The sequence below is a fragment of the Apodemus sylvaticus genome, chromosome 6 (genome assembly GCF_947179515.1).
Source record: "Apodemus sylvaticus chromosome 6, mApoSyl1.1, whole genome shotgun sequence".
Lineage (NCBI taxonomy): Eukaryota > Metazoa > Chordata > Mammalia > Rodentia > Muridae > Apodemus > Apodemus sylvaticus.
Genome location: NC_067477.1, coordinates 101,562,890 through 101,583,689, shown reverse-complemented (window position 1 = coordinate 101,583,689; position 20,800 = coordinate 101,562,890). Strand labels below are relative to the sequence as shown.

The 20,800-nt window shown below is 50.4% G+C and overlaps 1 protein-coding gene across 3 annotated transcripts in view; it reads right to left on the bottom strand.

Moving 5' to 3' along the window:
* Lpin1 (lipin 1) overlaps positions 1-20,800 on the bottom strand; it is a 58,482-nt gene that overhangs the window by 12,752 nt on the left and 24,930 nt on the right. For all 3 annotated transcript variants that reach the window (XM_052186072.1, XM_052186073.1, XM_052186074.1), the window contains 9 exons: positions 19,992-20,298; positions 19,100-19,193; positions 18,087-18,277; positions 15,498-15,591; positions 14,122-14,191; positions 11,259-11,351; positions 7,036-7,115; positions 1,822-1,948; positions 440-588 (listed from right to left, as the gene is read on the bottom strand). In XM_052186072.1, coding sequence (XP_052042032.1) covers positions 440-588; positions 1,822-1,948; positions 7,036-7,115; positions 11,259-11,351; positions 14,122-14,191; positions 15,498-15,591; positions 18,087-18,277; positions 19,100-19,193; positions 19,992-20,298 — 1,205 coding nt within the window. The remainder of the gene's footprint in view (positions 1-439; positions 589-1,821; positions 1,949-7,035; positions 7,116-11,258; positions 11,352-14,121; positions 14,192-15,497; positions 15,592-18,086; positions 18,278-19,099; positions 19,194-19,991; positions 20,299-20,800) is intronic.

The following is a 20,800-nucleotide window of genomic DNA, read 5'->3' as shown; positions in this document are numbered from 1 at the left end:
CTGAGGTCAATGCTCACATGCACACATGCATGTGCACCCACAAAGACAGAAAAACAAAACAAACAAACAAACAAAAAACACAAGAAACAATAATGTGAATGGCTGAATGAGATCCATGGATTTTAGAAAGCCTCAGGCTCACGGAATCAAGCAAGGCCACTGCTAAGGCACGGCTCTGGTGAGCCACGGCGCTGAGGACTGAGCGGGCCAAGCCCAAGTAAAAGGCTGCTAACCATCCTACAACAGTATTCTCCAAATCCCACCATGTCGGGGAATGGTGCCCAAACAGAGACAAGCCGCGGCCCTAGCAAAAGCTGCTGAGGCCAAGGTATGGCCCCATCTGTGCAGCTCTGGCTACAGCAGAAACCACTCCGGGTCCCACGCTGCTCCTCAGAGTAAGATGAAGGCCGGCTGCAGGCCGCACCCCGGTCAGGCCCACCTGGTGATGGTCCCATCAATGTCCGAGATGATGACCTTGTCGTCCCAGTCCCACAGGTAGATGGTGCCCTCACAGCGACAGGTGCCCTGGTACTGGGTGGTGACACTGAACACCACATCATTGGGGCCGTTCTTCAACTTCAAGCTTTTCTGAAAAAAAGAAAAAAGAAAAAAAGTCATGAACAATGTGTGTGCTTGCGCGGGGTCTGGTCAGGCGCCATTGCCTCCCATTCCATAAGGACGACACTTCAGCTTTAAACTGAACCTCCTGGCAGTTCTGCGAAGTTCTCTCTTCTGTTTCTGGCTCTAGTTCTTTCCAGGGCCAGATGAACAACCTACTCAAACCCAGCCCTCTCTAGCCCCATCTGAGAACCGGCCACTCTTTACACGACATTCTGCTTCTCAACGTGATGCTGGCTTGATCAGTACTTAAGAGAGTGAGTGTTTTGATAAGTGACAGGCAACCAGAAGTCTCCTACGTCACACAACATTACCTAGGAAATGTAAAGCACCTTGATGTGAGGACACAAACGTAAGACAGGCAAAAACGTTTCCCTCAAAAGAGTGGTTTTGCCGACTATCATAATGACACATATTGGAAAAAGAGGCCTTTTAAATCCATAACAAATATAGCCTGGGCACAAGCACATCAGACCAAATTCAAACAAAACCACTGTCGGTCAGTCTTGAGCCTTGGCTGGTATAGTCTGAGACGCAGCAGCTGGCCACACAGACCCACAGGTTGTCCCTCCGTGTCCTCCAGAGCCCTGCATGTGGCTAAACACGAAATCATCTTTGCCCATTTAAATACCATCCTATCAAAGCCTGCTCCCCTAAATTCTTACAAAATACACAAGACTTTATTTATAGAAAAGCAGCAATATCTGCTCACTGGATGATCACAATCTGAAGTCCAGGGTGGGAAAGGCCTCATTAAAACACATACACACATACACACGCACACACACACACACAGAGGGAAGGAAGGAGGGGGAACCCTTTGCTTTCTAAAATTCCCTAAATCCCCTCACACCTGCTTGATTTCCATCAATTTTATAGATATGTTTGGGTTAACAAGCATCTCTCTCAAAGCAAAAACACTCTGGAGAGACATTACAAAGTCTCTCAGGCACTGATAATGAGGATAAACGGGCTCAGTCAGAGCTGTCTCCTCCTTCTAGGTCAGAAAAAGAGCAAGTCAGAATGCAAAGTCATGTGGAGAGTCCATCTGAACAGATACAAAGTCAGGTGGAAACACAGGGTACCAAAGCGAGGTGTGAGGTCACCAGCGGGCGTGCTAGCATGTGAGAGGTCCTAGGAAGGGCTAAGTGGGAGCAGAAAGCAGAAGGGACCCCCAGACCTGCGACAAAGCCCTAGACTCACCAGCTGCTCCGACGTGAGCCGCAGGGTCTTTTTGTAGCTGACGTTGGACAAGAGCGAGAGGTGGCTCGAACTCGATGGCTTGGCAGCCGCGTGCTCTTCATCGCTGGAGGATGACTCATGCTTTATCCTGGAACACATGGTGATGTAATTAGGAAACGCATCTGGGCGACCATTAAAAATGCATTAGGCCCGAATCAATGACTTAGTCAATTGGGTCTCTTGGGTGGTCATTTGCCATATGGCTTTAGATTTATCAATGAACTCTCCCTTCAATCCCCATTCATACATGGCTTCATTGTTAAGGGGGAGGGGGTCGCCTCTCCCCATTCACTCCCCAGTTTACATCACTCACTGTTAACAAGTGTGATTCCACTCCTGAGGTGCAGAGCTACATTCATTCTGGCCCAGAAAAGCAAACACATACACACTCTCCTGCCTTCTTTTCTCTCTCTACAGAAGGCTGAGAGTCAAACCCTAAAAGTCCAAATGTCTATAGGCCAAACACCATCAATTCCCTCATATCCAAGTCTGAACAATTAGGGCTTAAAAAGAGTTACTAGTTCAGCCCTCGCACCAAGACTGTGCTGGCACAGAATCCACAGACCAGTGCCCCAGCCGTCCACACACCAGTGCCCCGGCCGTCCACACACCAGTGCCCCAGCCGTCCACACACCAGTGCCCCGGCCATCCACACACTAGTGCCCCAGCCGTCCACACACCAGTGCCCCCAGCCGTCCACACACCAGTGCCCTGGCCGTCCACACACCAGTGCTCCGGCCATCTACTGTCTCCCCCTCAGGCTGGGGGTAGGGAGGCAGGGTAAAGCTCGGGCTGCTGTCTTTAAATGCCTCACAGAAAGCAGGTCAGTAAATTAGTTGCTCCCTGAGCTCAGTGTTATGGCTTCATCCTAATAGTGTCTGCCCTGCCCCCCAAGTCTTAGCCCCATGCAAAGTGCTTAATGGCCTTGGACAGAACAGAAAAACCCAAGTACCCCCAAAGCAGGCATGTCCCTGATGGTCATGCTCCATGACCAAAAGCAGCATAGGGAGGAAAGGGTTTATTTCAGCTCATAACTGTCTGGTCACACACAGACAAAGGCTGCTTGCTGGCTTGCGCCCCATGGCTTATTCAGCCTGCTTTCTGGTCCAACAACCTAGGACCACCTAGGTCGGTCTGCCCGTGGTGAGATGGGCACCCCCACATCAGTTATTACATAAGACAATACCTTACAGGCTTGCCTATAGGCCAATAGGCCTCTCAGAAATTTTTTTTGTTTTTTTGTTGTTTTTTTTTTTTTTCATTAAGATTCCCTCTTCCCAGATGCTTAGGACTGGGTCAAGCTGAGAGAAATAAATATATCAACAAGCACACCAACTCTCTCATCCCTTTATACAACACAACAGGCACATAGATCTCCGTCTTTCTTTACCTCAGGAAGTGCTCCCTCTCCTTCCAACCTTCTCTCGGCTTATCCATGCTCTGTTCCCTGGCCTGCCTTATGGTCACTCAATAGTTTCCCATACAATTCCCATACAAGACTCCTCACCACATGTACCCATCAAGAAGTGATCTGAACAGCCCCATGCTGCCACTATCAAGGGGAGCACTCACACAGCACCCCACATCTGTGTGGACACTTGGCTCTAAAACCAAAAACAAACAATAACAACAAAAAAGATATAGCCTGGCAAGCGGCGCTCTCCGTGGACTTTTGCCTAAAAAGTCAATCACAGCACAGCCACCAGACCTGGAGAACACTCTGGACGATCCCAAAGCTTGTAAAGAAGTTCTGGGACTGGTGCTGATGCTAACGGAGACAGGCCGTGCACAGGCTGCAATCCTGGTTGACCTGGGGCAGACCTGAGCTCGGCTGGAGCTGGAGGACAGGCAACAGCTGCGGTCGGAAAACCCAAAGTTCCCAGGCCAAGGAAACACGCACTGCAGGACTCAAGATGAATTCATTATAATTACTCCTGCCTTTCAGCCTGTTACCCTCACCCTAAAGTCCAGAACACACTCACTTCCACCCCTCCAAACCTCAGGATGCAGCAGGGGACAGTGTGCAGACAATGAGACGAACATCTAAGCCCAAGGCCAGGCAAACACCAGAGGACTCCTCTCTGGACCTCAGTCAGCTCTCCCATAAAATGACATGCTCAGCCAAAGTCCCCTCCCGTTCCAGTATCTGCAGATTCCATACAGAGCCCCCAGGGCAGACACGGTCCTGGAGCCTGAGCCACACGACATACTCCAGACAAAGGTATGCTTGTCAACTGGGATGAGGCTGAAGGGCCGTCTCTAAAGACGGAAACTTTGGTGCTCTAACCAGATAGAGCCAAGTGAGATCTGAATAAACCGCAGCTCTTAGTAACAACAGATTGATGTGTGCCTCCGTGGGGGAGGGGAGCTGAGTTGGACTAGCTGTGATTTCCATCTGCCGCTCAGGAAAAGAACGGCCCACTAAATTCGTGTGGCGTGCCATGTTGAAGGAACACAGGGAGAGAAACACAGACTCCAAAAGCAAAACCGGAGTTGTACAGTTGGCTGCTGGCAGCTCGCCGATGGGCACATGGACAGCGGTTGGAGGCTGCCACCTTCCAGACTTAACCACTCAGAGTGGAACAGGCTGTTCCTGGGCAGGGCCTTCCACATCCCTCTTGAAGTGGCTCATTAAATGTCACTTGCTTTACGGTGGCTGCAAACGGCAACAAAAGGGCCCCAAGTCATTTGAAAAATCTGTGTTCGGATGAGGAACTGTGAACAACGTTTAAGTTAGTGCTTGTCACAGCACACATTTTTCAAATGGCATTTTAATTATTTGTATGGTGACAAGCTGTTTGCTCAATTATGGAACTTTGGGGACGGTTCTGTCAGTCAAGTCTGTCAATTAGAAAAACACTCGGATGCCAGTTCTTTTAAAAGGCAGCCACGTGACTCTGACGAGGGTGGAAGTCAGGGGTGCCACCACAGGCGAAGAGACTCACGTTCCCCAGGAGAGCTTCACACACTTCAGTATCTCAGATCCATTAGGCACGAGCCAATTTATAATTTCTCCAGTCTGATAAGTGTAATTCAGAATGGGGCAAAGTGGGGCTGCTTTCCTATAACTGGAAGTCACTTCTCCACAGTTCAGTCCAGACAGGAAGAAAGCCCACCGTGGCAGCACGCATGAATTCCCAGAGCGGTGCTCCACAAATGTCCTGCTGAACCTCCACCCTCAGCCCAGCCCCATGTCCCTGAGCTCCCCCAAGGCCAGAAATAGGAAGGATGAAAGTGGTGATAAGAAGAGGTGTGGCACCGTGCCCTCTGGGTCCCGCCCACGCTTCTCACGGCTCACTGGGCCCCAGGCCCATCTCCTCCAGTTCTAGGCCTGGCCTGCAGCAGCAGGGTAAGTTTGGAAGACACCCAGCACATGGCCTGTGCAGTACATCTTAAAGTAGCTTAAAATGTCCAGTTTAGGGTCGCCACACGTCCTTAGGTGACTACGGTCTGGCCTGGTGCACCCATGCAGTCTCAATCACCTTGTCACACATTCACAGTGGCCATTCCACAAGGCTAACAGGAAAGAGTCATCAGGGTGCCTCCCCCTGTGTCACAGATGGCGATACAGAGAGGAGAGGCTGGATGGGTCAAAGACCTGACACCGCCCCTGCCCCTAAGGCCTGCTCTGAGCGCTCTGGTCTTTAGACACCACTGCAGACAGACAGAACTCTTGACCAGAATGCCAGGAAGACAGTGGTGAGGCTCACACTGCTGGGTGTCTCATCCATCCCAGGCCTGACACAGGGGAGCACAGAGCAGCAAGGCAAGGACAAAGTGCCACCACCTGGGCAGGAGGAGCAAACCTAGAGCCCTCCCCCCCAAAAAAAACAGCCCATCCATGCAGAACACGTGTGCTCCCAGCCTTCAGTTCCTCTCCAGCCCCTCACCCCCACCGCAGCCCCACCCCTAATTAGCCTTCTCCATGGAGAATAGGAAAGCAGACCCTTCCCTGTCAATCGAACAAGTTTCTACCAACAGAAGACTCTAGAAATATTTTAGTTTAAGGTACAGAGCTTTGGCCTGGACCCAGAGGACATGAAACCTCAGCCGGCCTTGCCTGTAACTGAACAGACACATGACACAGGAATGCCCTCATCAGATTCCATGGGTAGATTCCATGTTCTCAACATGCCCCAACTGTAATGGGCCTGGCTTTGGCCTCCAAGGCACAGAATTGAAGAAGATGTGGATGGGACCCTCAGTGACTCTGTCCATGGGTTTTAGATGTTAAGTAAGAAATGCAGTCTCTGGTTGCCTAGGAACAGGAGGGCTGCAGTGTCAGGTATCAGTATGTCAGTTCGACACTATACCATGTCAACCTCGGTTCCAGCATCAGCATCAGTACAGATGAAAAACATCGCCCTCAGAATCAAGGCACCCTCACATCCTAGGAAAGTGCCCTGAAGACAGAACGACAGACGCCGGCTGGGGTATCAAAAGCCAATCAGGGGCTGAAGAGACAGCTCAGTGGAGTTGAGCGATTGTTGGGCCAACATGAGGGCCTGAGTGGGGATCAGCAGCGTCCACTTACAAACCAGACTCAGCAGCTCACATCTACAATCCCATTGCTGAGGCTGGGGGATATAGAGACAGGTCTCAACGGCCAGGCAGTCGAGGCGAAACAGTGAGGCCTGAGGCCTGTGAGAGATCCCACCTCATAGAACAAGGTGGAAAGCGACAGAGGAAGACATCCTTTAATGTACAGAGCCATGGCCTGGAGCTAGGGAACAGGAAACCTAAGCCAGCCCCCCTTGCTCCCCCCTCCCAATGAGCAAGCACACAGGAAGCCATCAGCAAAAGAGGCAGAGTCCAGTGCTGACCTCTGACCTCCACACATGCACTCCCAGGCAAGTACACTTGCATGTGTGCAAAAGGCAGGCACATGTGCATGCGCACGCACGTGTACACACACACACACACACACCACATGCCAGGACAAATAGAGACATTCTAGCTAAGTATCCGGATTAAGACTAACATTTACCCTGAACCACAACTGTCTGAGAAGCTGCTTATTCTGGAGCAACGAGGAAGACCAGCCAAATAAACCACTCCCAGTCTCAGCCACCTACTGACTCCAGAGGAAGCCAGGCCTAGGACATGAGCCACTGGCTCCTCATCGGGATCTGGTGGCATTGTTGCCAGGATACACACACACACACACCCGCATACCTGGTGGCCAGGCCGAGCTGTGCAGGCTGCTCTCCGGTATTGAGGCCCTTCCCAGTCAGGCCCTGCTCGGGCTTGCTTTCCTAGAGAAAAAGCAAAGAGGTCATCAGAGACAGAGGAGAAGTGACTCTTCAAAGCTCAGGCCCCACCACAGGGCTCCCTAAGGCCCGGGGCAGGACAAGGAAGGCACACATCCAGGATGGACACACACACACACACACACACACACAGGAGGCTCTGGCGGGAGTTTGTTTTTTGGGGGGTTTTTTTGTTTTGTTTTTTGTATCTTGGATTTGGTTTTTTCGAGACAGGGTTTCTCTGTGTAGCCCTGGCTGTCCTGGAACTCACTCTGTAGACCAGGCTGGCCTCGAACTCAGAAATCTGCCTGCCTCTGCCTCTGCCTCTGCCTCCCAGAGTGCTGGGATTACAGGCGTGCGCCACCACCACCCAGCTGGCAGGAGTTTGTTTTTCCAGGTCCTCAATACTTCTTTGCCTAGAAATATCCTAAGATTAAGCTGAGAAACATTTTTTGACAGAAATGAGCCTGTTATCCTAAGTGTCCCTGTCACAGAGGCACGTGCTTTGTCAGGGCTGCCTGGATTCCTGAGCATTTTCACAGTATTTTCTTCTAATTGCCGATAGAAATGTTCAAAAATATTTGCACACCATATTTTTCTCGGGAAAAATGAGAACACACTTCTCTCTTCCAGTGTAATCCTAACAGGAAATGGTTCTTGGATACACGGGAGAGAGTCTGATGTGTGTAAGGAAATCCTGGGCCCAGGCCCATCATGGCTTGCGTTTGTGAACCACAGCTGACCCTTCCAGCTCACTCCCCCAACCTCTCACACAGTGATGGAGTGGCTGCTGAGTCTTCAAACAGAAAGTCTGACACACACCAGGGAGGAAGGGGGGAGGGGAGGGGACAGGACAGTCAGGGGAGTGGGGGGGATACCACTGAGTCAGAAGAGGCCGGAGAACATGTCAACAGATGAAGAAGACACCTGTGTGTGTGTCCTTTGGTCAGGAGACAGGCTAATTACTTCCACCGGCACGTTTTAAGAATGCAAGCAAGTTAGGCTGTGCTTAAAATCTCAGCACGGGGAAGCTGAGACAGCAAGTTTGAGGGAAGTGGGGCCCTAGACAGAGATTGTCTCAAGATGACATAAGTCAAACTAATAGTGAATATCTTAGAGTATGAGTACTGGAAACTAGTTTGGAATATTGCTTCAGCTGGCTGGCTGGCTGGTTGGTTGCAGGAGTCTTGTTTAGTAAGTCCTAGCTGGCCTGATATTCACTATATAGCCTGGGCTGGCCTCAAACCTGTAGCAATTCCCCTGCCTCTGCCTCCTGAGTGCTACAGTTAGGGGCATGCAATGCCAAGCCCAACTTTACTTGATTGGGTTTTGTTTCTAATTGTTCCATTTTTTTGGCATTTCCTTTAGTTTTGTTTTGTCTTGGTTTGGTTTTGAGACCCGGCCTTACTATGTGGCCTTGGCTAACCTAAAACTCACTAGACCAGTCTAGTAGCCCAGGCTGGCCTTGAACTCACAAAGAATCACCTGCCTCGTTAAAGGCATGTACCACCATGCCCAGCTGTTGTTTATACAGACATAATTATTTATTATCGACTGAATGATTTTAAGTAAGAGACTTGATCACCACAGTTAAGAACTTTTCATTGGGCTAATTCAGAAATAATTTCCAGAGAAACATTTAATTCCATAAATGCCCCCTTACTACACTGGAATTCCCCTTAATTCTAACTGTTGAGAATCTAGGAAACCTACAAATAAGTCTTTGAAGTGTACTTCTTCCTGAAATCCTAGAACATTCTGCCCTCTGGTAAGAAAACTAGAAAGCCCTTTCTGTGTTAAGTCCACTGCAGGAAGGCATCCCTGTTTGTACTGACTTGCTCAAACCCTGGGAGAGAACTCAGCAGGTGGCAATGCAGATGTGCTAGCAGCACATCAGAGAACAACTGGATCTGCATGCAGCTCTTCAGGGCACCGGCTCCCTTTAAACTCAGAATCAAATGAGTTCAGTGACAATCAAATGAGTTCCTGGTAGGGTTTGCATAACCCTCTGGCTTTTTCATACTGCCTTCCAGAAGCAATCATTGCTCAATAAACACATACCAAACCCCTCCATCAGCTCCACAGGAGGCAAAGCTGTAAGAGGTCTCTATCTTCCCGGAACTTAGGGTGTGGAGGAGGTGAGAAATATTAGTCAAATAATCTCACTAATAAGTGTATAGTTATAAATCCTGACAAAATTAAGGAAGGAGAAGGTCATGGCCTGCAAAAGCATGGACAGCAGGCTGGCACAAAAGAGTTAAGTTGCTGGTTAATTAAGTGAAGAGGGATCAAAGGGTTCCTGACAGCACTAGGCTTGTGCAAAGGCCCAGGGGCAGGGGCAATTTTGACCATGAACACTAAAGGATTGAAGGAAGGAGAAGATAGGCTAGCAAGGGAGGTCAGAGCTAGAATACACAGGTACTTTAGGATGATAATGACCGTGGTCATCACTGTAGGAGCCCTGGGAAGCTACTAGAAAGATTGAAGCAGGGACTGAAGAGATGCCTCAATAGGAAGAGCACTTGCTTCACAAGCAGGAGGGTCTGCAGCAGTTCTCAGCACCTGTGAAAAAGCAGGGCCCAGCTACATGCGCCCGTAAGAGTAATTCCAGATCTGTGGCAGGTGGAGGCGGGAGGCACCAGAGCTTGCCGACTGCCAGCCTAGCTCCAGGCTCAGTGGGAGACAGTCTCAAGGAAATGAGGAAATAAGGAACAGAGCAGGACACCCAGTGCCCTCGTCTGGCCTCAAGCACACACCAGACACACACACACACACACACAGAGGGCTGTACACATTACCATGCACACAGCACAGATATACACACACTCACACATACACACATAAATAGACCATGCACACAAAGATATGCACATTACCATACATATACATGTACACATCAATAATGAAAAAAGTTTTGTGCAAGGACCAACATAAACAGGCCAGTCCAACTCGATACAGAGAATGAGAAAGGAGGCAGGCGTGGGCTCAACACGCGGCTGGAAGGCAGCCAGGGAGAGCAGAAGGTGGAGAGCAGCTAAGGGGAAATGCTCAAATTCCAGCAACACTTATTCTGCCACCTCACAAGCCTCCACCGAGAGAGTATGATAAAGGCCATGGCCACTCACCGACAGACGGCAGCCGAGCCATCCCCAGCCCACTGCCTCTACACTGGAAGCCCTGAGAGCGCCCTGCCACCTACAATGCCCTGAAGCTCCTGCTCGGCTGGCTAAGTGACAAGTGGGTGTGGATCACAAATGACTGTCTGGTTTGTCTGGCCTGGACACAAGAAATGGAGTCACCCTAAAGGCACGGGTGAATGTCTGAGGAAAACCCAGCGTGAAAGCAAAAGACAAAGGACCCTGAGCACAGTGTGAGCTGGCCAGAGGAAGAGCAGGAGAGAGAGACGGGGGAGAGACGCCAGGAGGGCCCTGGACCAGGAGGCCAAGCAAGGAAAGTGCTCTGGACACGTGCTGAGAGATGGAGAGAGACCAGAAAAACCAGGGCCTTTCCCAGGATGGCAAGCAAGTCCACAGGTATCGGACCTGACCCTTCAGCGACATGACAGCAAGGCTCAGCCAACAGCCATGGCAAGACTCAGCAGCGTTAGCCCCGTCGGGATAACATGTTTTAAATGTAAGTTATGTCGAAACCCTTCTGTGACGGTTAATATTGTCAACTTGGCAAGATCTAGGCTGGGTTGATTAATCTGGAAAGACCTACCCTAAGCGTGAGTGGCGCCATTCAGGGCCTGGAGTCCTGGACTGAATACACAAGAGAAAGCCAGCTGCGCCAGCACCAGCCTCTGTCTCTCTGCCTTTGCCAGGGGATAGAACGTGACCGGCTGCCTCGAGCTCCTGCGGCCTTCACATCTCCACCTGAGAGGCCACACTTTCGATCGGTGAGCCAAAATAAACGCCACTTCCCTTTCGGTGCTTGGGGTATTCTGTCCCAGCAACTAGACGCACACCTAGTACAGAGCCAGGCTCTGCTGGCCTCCCCTCCTTCCTGTCCACCCTCCGCCGGTGTCCCCTCTGCAGTAGGGCCAGCTCACCGAAACCCAGTATTATGGCCTACGAAGAGATGAAAGTAAACCCAACTCCACCAAACCAACCTCACCGAGCACAACCCCACAGCACGCCCGCCACTCACCTCTTTGATTGTGGCATTTCTTCCTCTCCAGGAAAACCACCATCTTCCTCCCTTTTTTGGCATCTTATCTCTCATGATGGATTCCACAGTGGCCTGTTTTAAATGGATGGTAACATAAATAATGGAACCAAAAAAAATAAATAAAAATAAAAAAAAATCAACTTAGCACACTCAAAACAAAAGAGAACATACGTGCAAATCAAAGTCAGAGGGGGAAAGCTAGCAAAGCAAACAGAACACAACATACTGTGGGTGGACTGAAAATTCTAGAAAGGCAAAACCTAATGGCGTCCAAAATCACGTGGAGGTAACTGAGGCACGAAGACTTAAGAAGATGGGAAAAGAACCAACGGACAACAAACAGAATACAACACAGCAACAACAGGGAAGAAAGGATTAGAAATCATTAGTGGTTAGTAGATCTTGAGTTTTCACAGTAAAATGGCTGATTACGATACTATTAGCTTCAATATGGCGATTACAAAATAAAACATGAAAAGAAAAGGTGGTCACTGCAGCACAGGATCAAAAGGCTGCCAGCAGTCAAAATGCACAGGCTTTTCGGTTTGTGGGGGGAGGGTGGTTTGGGGGGTAAATTTAAGTTTTCAAAGTTTGGCCAACTGAAGTTTAGCAGATTGGTTTAAAACTCAAAGGTTAAAGATAAATTTCATATGGATACCTTGCCTACCAAGCTTGATGGCAAATAAGACAAAATAATAATTTTGTAAATAATTCCAACTAGCAATGCCTGGCTTAAGGCTATTTTGGGGCCAAGGCCAATGTTATCTAAATTTCCTTCTTCCATTTAGAAGGATTGTAAGTAGCCATTACCTCAGCTAATGGAGAAACCTCAGAGGAGTGGGGAAACTAAGTATTTCAATCTAACAGGACAGGGGGAGGGAGACAGATAAATGATTCACAGATTTAGCCTCAGATATGCAATTCATATTTAAAAGGTCTGTATCTGACACAGATGGCAAACTGAGTCCCCTTAAATGTAAACCATGCATACAATGCCCACGGACAGCACGACCTACAAACATGTTGTCTATTCTCCACCTCCGCCCCAGCAAGTTCATCCACAAAGACAAGCCCTATACCCTAAGAAGAAAACCTAACAGGTTTATACTTTTTAGATGGAGTCTAGGGTTCACTAACAAACAAAAAACAGCCAGAAAAATCCTCAGACAGGATCACAGTAAGTAGGCCAGTCTTGCAGGGCCCACAGCAATCTAAAAAGTTCCAGGTTGGTTCATGAGTAAACACATCACTGTAACAGAAAATCTAAAGTTCAGATTAATAAATTAGCCTGAACTCACAGGTAAAAGGAACAGCCACCACCACAGTCAAGCAGAAAGCTACATAACAAATGACGCTGGGGTGACCCGAAGTTGAGCACCTGCCTCCTTCCAAACTGTGGTCCCAAACCAGGTTGCAACAGGTTCAGAGAGGGGTTTGGGGTGGGGTGGGGTGCACACACTTCTAGAGTCAAAGCCCCACATGCCCCGCGTTCATGCTCATTCTGCTGCTCTGCCGAGAACCAGTTCAGAAGTGATGGAGCCTGGGCAATGAAGCAGAGAGTCCGTCCAGCCTCCGTTCCCACGCTGGGCATTTGATGTGAGGAAATGCGTGAAGCACCATCACCAAAAAAATAATAGCACTGACTGAACCTGCCAGGCGGTACCTCCATTGTCATGAGATACTAAATCTGTAATATTTAAGCTACCAATGATGCTTTCCAGGTCGGAAAGGATCCTGATTCAGTAACCATCCAGGAGGGGGAAATGATTTGATTCCCCAAAGCCCCTCAATCACTCTCAAGACAAAATACAGATGGACCAAGGATTTAAAATAAAAGGAAAGACTAGAAGAAACTTTGGGGTATTTTACAAATGAAGAGGAGAGACTACTTAAAAAGTGCTAGTTATATGTAACCAACAGTATAACAAAGACTAAACGCCACCTAGAAAATCAGTTCTGTGTAAGAGGAAGTGTTACAGAGCCCCTCACCCTGCCTCGTGGGTAAAAACCTTGTGTCCACAACACAACAAGATTCCAAGGGCAGGAACACAACAAAAACCGTTCTATAGGGATTGCCTCGGCCCAGTCCTACAGTACTGAAAAGGGCTAGCAAGCACACAGCCGCCACCCCCAGCAACAGCACACACAGAGGGCACACCTGGGCCAAACAAAGTGAGCCGTGACCTCCAAAACCCTCAGATTCTGGAAAGATCTGACTGCAACAGCCTTGGCTGCCAAGCACAAGCCTGTCTAAAACTGTGACTCTGCAGCCCCAAGAACATGCACAAAATCTAGCAGGAAGACGACCCAGAAGAAATGAGCGATTCCAGGCAAGCGGAGGAGGCAATGAACACTGTGGGGCGGCAGGTCTGCCTTCCTCGTTCAGCTCTGGCTTGCAGCCACTCCAGTTCTCACAGGCAAGCTAGGAGCTACCCAACCCCTGTCCTCACCCCTGCCTTGGAGAACCAGACACGGGCTGGCTTCCTAGCAACACCTGTTGACGTGATGGCCTGTGCATCTGCTCCAATGTCCACTCCCGCCCTTCCACAACTATGCTTTCTCTCCGCAGCTTCCCCTGTTTGGGCATCCTGTGTCTGCCCCTCTCTGCCCCCTTGGAGTCCCAGCACAGCAGGCATTGGGAGTGGGAGCAAGGGCCTACGATACCATCATCTGAAGTCTTGCCCTGGTGAGGAAGGGAAGCAGGGTCGGATACAAGAGAGGGAGATCTGGAACACTGATCTGGGAACTCATGAGCATCAAGACCCCATGGCCTCAGGCTTCCAAAGTCAAGCTACAATCCGTCCCTCCCCAGGACCCTTTTCTTAATCGTGTTAGCGCTCACCTTTGGCAAAGGTTTCTGGAAAGCCTGCATCGCAAGAAGTAGAGGAGCTGCGGTTGTCCAGTTGTAATACCTATTGAGACAAGGAAATGGTATCAGAAGAGGGGGTAGGGACAAAAAGCATGTGTACTGTCACGTGGGATGTCACAGACCAGCTGTACCCCAGTGAAGACTTTCAACAAGCCCACTGTGCTTGCTCCCTTCCCAGCCCTCCACATCGACCCCGTCTACACAATGCCTCCCCTTTCCTGTTCATCTCAGGGCTATGGTGAGGCTAGAGGGTCAGCTGCAGACAAGGCATGAACATGCAGACAAGGGTGAACATACAGACATGCCATTGGCTGGGTAGCAGCCAAGTCCCACTGTGTGCACCTTGCTCCAAGCCATGACCTACTGACTTTCATGGAAAAGGGACAGGCAACTACTCTATAATCTCCTAAGATAATAATACATAAAGCACTTGCAACCTCCTCCTCTCAGTGGGAAAGGTCTGCCAACATCAGTAGAGATTACTGCATGCCATAGACCTCGATGGCAATAAACTAACATCTCTAAACTAAAGGGCAGCCGTGCCACCATGCCTAGGACCAGATAGAGTCAGTCTCACAGTCCGGACACCACGCCTGACACGTCAATTTCAACCTCTGGTGCAGGCACATATTAAAATCCTCAAGATGGGGCTGACAGGCAGCTCGGTGGGTGAGATGCACACCCTGAAAGAATCTGATTTCAGATCCGTAGCACCCACATTAAAAAGCCAGGCCTGGTAGCACAGACCTATAATTCCAGTGCTAGGGAAGCGTGCTAACAAGGGCATACCTAGGGCTTGCCTGTCAGCCAGTCAGGCCAAACCAGCAAGTTCCGGATTCAGTAGGAGACCCCAGCTCAAGAAATAAGGTAGGAAAGTGGGCATGGTGCCAGCAACTAGAGAGGCAGGGGTAGGTAGACCTCAGCGAGTTTGACGCCAACATGGTCTACACAGTTCCAGGATAGCCAGGGCTACACAGAGAGACCCTGCCTCAAAAAGCAAAGCAAAAAAAGATAAGAGTGCTCAAAGATGACAGATAATGTGGACCTCTGGTCTCTGCATACATACATATGTAAATGCATACATACATACAAACACACATACACGCACATATGCAAACACACCATATACATACACACCACACATATATACTTATACAGAAAACATACATACACAGTCACACACACATACATACACATTCCCAAGACTGGAAATAATCTCAACCCAGTGGCTGCACAGGAACTTAGAATTTACAAATAGTAAAGGGCCACAGTGACGTGTAACAAGGCTGTGTTAGGCTTGACAGAAGCAGTACGTGCCAATGCCAAAAGGACTGTCAACAAGAACTCACTTATTACCAATCTTGACCACGAGGTTGGGGTCATCAATGATGGCAGGGTTGTCAGCAAATTGCTGATATGACACGGCTTGTTCCAAAAATGCATCTGTGGTAGCAACAGTAGGACAGAGGGAAAAAAATCACAATGTGTGTTTCTTAAAGAAACAGGCTAATTTTCAGCTTATCACCATGTGTTTCCCTGAGAGTTTATAAACTGCACTTCATCAATCCTACAGATCCTATAAAATGCACTAGTAAAGAGGAAGCATGGCTTGATGTTTTATTTTTTGGGGGGAAGGGTTCCTAAGATATCAACAAATGTGGGGGTGGAGCCTGCATGTAGAGGCGGAGTAATGTTTACCAGGAATGCTAGCTTGAGTCACTTTTGCTGTGGTAATCTGAGACAAGTGACTAAACTCCCAAAGCCTCAAAGACCTCCCCCTTGTCATGTACATGATGATCAGACCTCCCCCTTGTCATGTACACAATGATCAGACCTCCCCCTTGTCATGTACACGATGATCAGACCTCCCCCTTGTCATGTACATGATGATCAGACCTCCCCCTTGTCATGTACACGATGATCAGACCCCCCCCTTGTCATGTACACGATGATCAGACCTCCCCCTTGTCATGTACACGATGATCAGACCCCCCCTTGTCATGTACATGATGATCAGACCCCCCCTTGTCATGTACATGATGATCAGACCCCCCCTTGTCATGTACATGATGATCAGACCCCCCCCTTGTCATGTATATGATGATCAGACCCCCCCTTGTCATGTATATGATGATCAGACCCCCCCTTGTCATGAACGTGATGATCAGACCTCCCCTTGTCACGTACGTGATCAGACCCCCCCCCCTTGTCATGTACATGATGATCAGACCCCCCCTTGTCATGTACGTGATGATCAGACGCCCTCCCCCGGTCATGTACGTGATGATCAGACCCCCCCTTGTCATGTACATGATGATCAGACCCCTCCTTATCATGTGCATGATGATCAGATCCCCCCCTTGTCATGTACACGATGATCAGACCCCCCCTTATCATGTACATGATGATCAGATCCCCCCTTGCCATGTACGTGATGATCAGACCCCCCCCCTTGTCATGTACGTGATGATCACGGTCCTAAAGATGGGAGGAGGACAGCAGTCAGCATCCTGCCCAAAGCGAGGGCTTGGCCAGTGTTGGCAGCTGCACTGCCAGTTACTGTCATCCATGCCGAGTGCGGGAGCTTGGGCCCTGCAGAGCCTGCTGCTGACAAGCTCAGCCTCACTCAGCCTTGGAGAGGACAGCCTGGCCAAGCTCAGAGCAGGCCCTCCAGTCAGGAACGCTACGGGATCAGAAGTCCCCGTCCTCAGCCCTGGACCAGAGAGCCTGACTTCCTTCAACCTCCCCACTCAGATGGGTCATGACTTGGCCCTTAACTGGAGCTCAGTCTCACCAGCCCAAGTCCACGCGCACTCCTCCCCTGGGGAATCCTAAAGCTCTAGGAAAAAAGTTCCAGATGGCAACAGGCATGGAGGATCACTCCTGTCAGAGAGAAAAATGTCCCTTGGACATGTCAACCCATACGGGCCTCCACAGGAACCCTCAGGATCATAATGAAGGCCTAATGTACTCTCACCTGATGCACCTAATGTAGCCACACCTGACTACACAGGACCTCGAAATCCCCACCAGCAGCCCTGTGTGCAGGTACCAGGTGGGGAGTTTCAGTAAGTTACCAGCAGAGCAAGCCACCCCCATCACAGCTCAGGAACATAACAGACAAAGCTGTCAAAACTGCGATCTTAGAAGGTGCAAAGGGTAAAAGGAACAAATTGCTAGGAGGGGCTGGTGGCACCCAGGCCAGAATAAGAGGAGTCAATGTATCTGCCTAGGAGGGACCCCACTATGGTCCCTGGAGCAGGAAGAGGAAGCAGTGAGGCTGCTAGGAGCGGAGCATGGCCATCCCTGCTGGGAAGTCCCTCCACTGGGGACGGGGTGGAAAGAGCAAGCAGCAGCAGAGGGAAGAAGGAAGGTGGAGGAAAATTAGATCTGGTTCAAGAATCTAACAGGCGACCGCTGCTGCTGTACCGGCGAGGGGCCTCAGGCACGCCTGCCCATGCACCTATCATGGGGTGCTCAGACCTTTCTTTCCAGTATGGCAGACAGTGTGTGTAAGTCACCAAGGCTTATCAGTACAGTAGCCTCTGGAATCCAGTGGGGAAACATTTCCAAAATTCCCCAAACTAACTCAGAGTGTAAAACCCAGAGATTTCACACACACTCCCAACGTCACAGAGCAACTGATGTGACCCCCCTGCCCCCAACAGGATCGCTCTGAGCATTCTTCAGGGCTGGCCCTGGACTCAGCAGACCCCCATTTGTGCTCAATGATCATCTCTGAGGATAAATGGCCCCAACACCTTTGCTGCCTGAAGGCCCTTGCACACTGACAAAATTCTGAGAGCTAACTAAACTGGTGACCCTTCCTCTTTCCCCACCAGCCACAGCAGGGAGCTAGAGATCGGCCCTCTAGTTCTCAGCTCCCGGGCCTTCTGACCAGTGGCCACCAGAGGGTGCTGTCCCAAATGGCCTCGTACCTTTGGTGATCTCTCTGTGGTCACTGAGGCCCCCACAGAGGGAGATGGCTATAGATGGCAGGTCCCTCAGGCTGTCGGAGGTGCTCTCCACACCGCTGTCGATGCCTGAGCTGCCCACCGACTGTGGGGACTGGTTGGCTGACCTGGCTCCGTTGTCACTGGCTTGTTTGGGGAGTCCGCCAGGATCCCCACTGAAAAGAGAGAGAAGCAGTTCTGAGCATCCTGCCCTCCTCGCTCGACTATTACATCAAATGACCCTCTAGAAAGCTGCACCAAAAAGGAGCAACAGCTATTACCTCAGGGCAGCTATGCCATCAAAACATTGGTATAGATGTCAAAGGAAAGGGCCTAGCTCAGGAGGGCCTGACACATTCTCCTGGGACACTCCAAACCCATAGGAAGTAAACCCCAGAGAAAGTGTGTGCCTGACAGGCCACTGCTACCCACCAGGGCACTGGCCCTCCCTATATCCAAAGGGAGCTACGGCTGGGCAGTTCCCCAAAGACTGAGTGTGAATCCCTCCCAGGAAGGATGTCTGTCTGTCTGTCTCTCTCTCTCTCTCTTTCTCCCTCTCTCCTTTCCCCCCCCCCACTCACTCACTCACTCACTCACTCACTCACTTGGACGGTGGGTCACTGGTCACTGCAACCCAGGCTCAGGCTCCTTCATGGAAGAGCTTTGAGCTCACATTCCTGTAGAGGGGGGTATGGGGCAGCCACGGGCCCTACACACACACACACACACACACACACACACACACACACATACACACACACATACACACACACACACACACACAAAGAGCGAGAGAATTTTAAACTGACCCTTCTCAGACTACAAAAAATGCCATCACCCATTATGATAGATAATATGACAGCTCAACCCTGCAATCCAAGCACTCAAGAAGTTGAGGCAGCGGGACCACCACAAATTCAAGGATACACTAGACTACAGTTAGGCTATTCTCAAAATCCAAAAAATGAAGTAGTCTGAGGAATGGAAAGAACTTTTACTTCTTGGGGAAATACAAGGCGGCCACTTCAGGGTCCATGTCTGTGAGGTCATCCAGGTAAACGCCATCAGCGCCAAGGTGCCGGCTTCGCTTATCTGAAACACACATGGAGTGGGTCAGAAGTGTGTTACCCCAGAAGTCAGCTGGGCAGCTCCACCCCAAGAACAGCATCCGAGCCAAAGTGCAGATCTGCTCCCCAGGACCATGGCTGTCTCCCCTCCCTCCTTCCCCTCCCCTCCGCTCCCCTTCACTCCCCTCCCCTCTCCTCCCTCCCCTCTCATCTCCTCTCCTCCCTCTCTTCCCTTCCCCTCCCAGTTCCAGTGCCCCTCCCGCCAAGAGCCATACACCAAGATGCCAACAGAGTACATCACTGCAGAACTCCCTTCTGCATGGCCCAGAAGGAGTGACATCATAGCACTCATCCACAGAGGGCCTGATGGGATCCGGTCTCTCAACAGTGAAGCTGTCACTTAAGGTAATCATGGTAACAGCTGCAGATGACAAAACCTTGCTCTAAGACTCAGCATCCCTGTGGCTGCAGGATGGCTCCCTGCTGAGAACTGTGTGGCTGGTCCATAGGAACCCACAGCCAAGCGACCTGGCTAACCGGCTGGGCTCAGTACCAACACTACTCACTCGGCACAGGTGGTCAGACACCACTGTCACTGACACGGTGGGGAAACACGAATCTAACAGTGCTGAGCATGTCTGGCCTCACGCTAAGACAAGGGGCACTCAATCTCCTCATGTGTGGAGAAAGCACAGGTTGAAAATTAAACACAGCAGATGCCACAGATCTGGGTCTTCCCTGATTTATCTGAAACTCTGGGTGTGGCTGGCGTGCCCCTGGCGTGCCCCTGGGAGAATCGGGGAGCTCCCGCTCCGCTTCATACCTTTTTTCCTGGAAGGGGACTCTGTCTTGCTTGATGACTGCGTCGTGCTGGAAGCTGGGGACTTGAGCTCTTCGGCCACAGGTAGGGGTGGGGCTGCCGCCCCCAGAGACTCAAGATCCTCCTCATTCACAAACTGCATTTCCGTCTGAGCCCTGCTCTGGTGGATGACCAGCCCCCGGGCCATTGTTGGTGACTGGTCACTAAAAGTGTCTGAAGACTCACTATGAATGGTCTGAAAATGAATTTTATCAGAAATCTTCCGACTCCCTAAGGGGCTGGACTCTTTCATCTTGTGTGGAGAAGATGCCTGTAAGAAAGGAGAGAAAATGAAGAAAGGGGGATCTGAGGAACGTTGAAGGCCCAGGCAAAAGATCAGTTAGCAGTCTGTGGCCCCTGCCTGGAGAACCCAAGCGCGGGCTCTCCAAAGCCTGCAGACAACATGGTGGCACCGGGATCTTCTCTTTCTTGTGGCAAATGCCTGCCCCAAACACACGGGTCCCAGGTTCCCACCGACACTGCCGAGGTTGAGAGGTCAGAGAGCACACAAGTGCCTTTGGGAGGGATGGCGTGGCACCGTAGGAGCTGAGGACACTTTGGGTCCAAAACTGAATGGAAGACAAAGAGGAGGGCACTGTACAACTCTGATCCATCTAACTCATGAGCACCTTCACCGGGCCATCCCGCTGCAGACCAGGAGCCCCCACCCACGCTCGCCGCCTCCCATGAGCCCTGTGTTCTCCCTGCAGCTCTTTGGTTTCCATATTTTCCTTATTCTCCTCCAAGTCTAATTGGATCTCAGTTGCATTTAT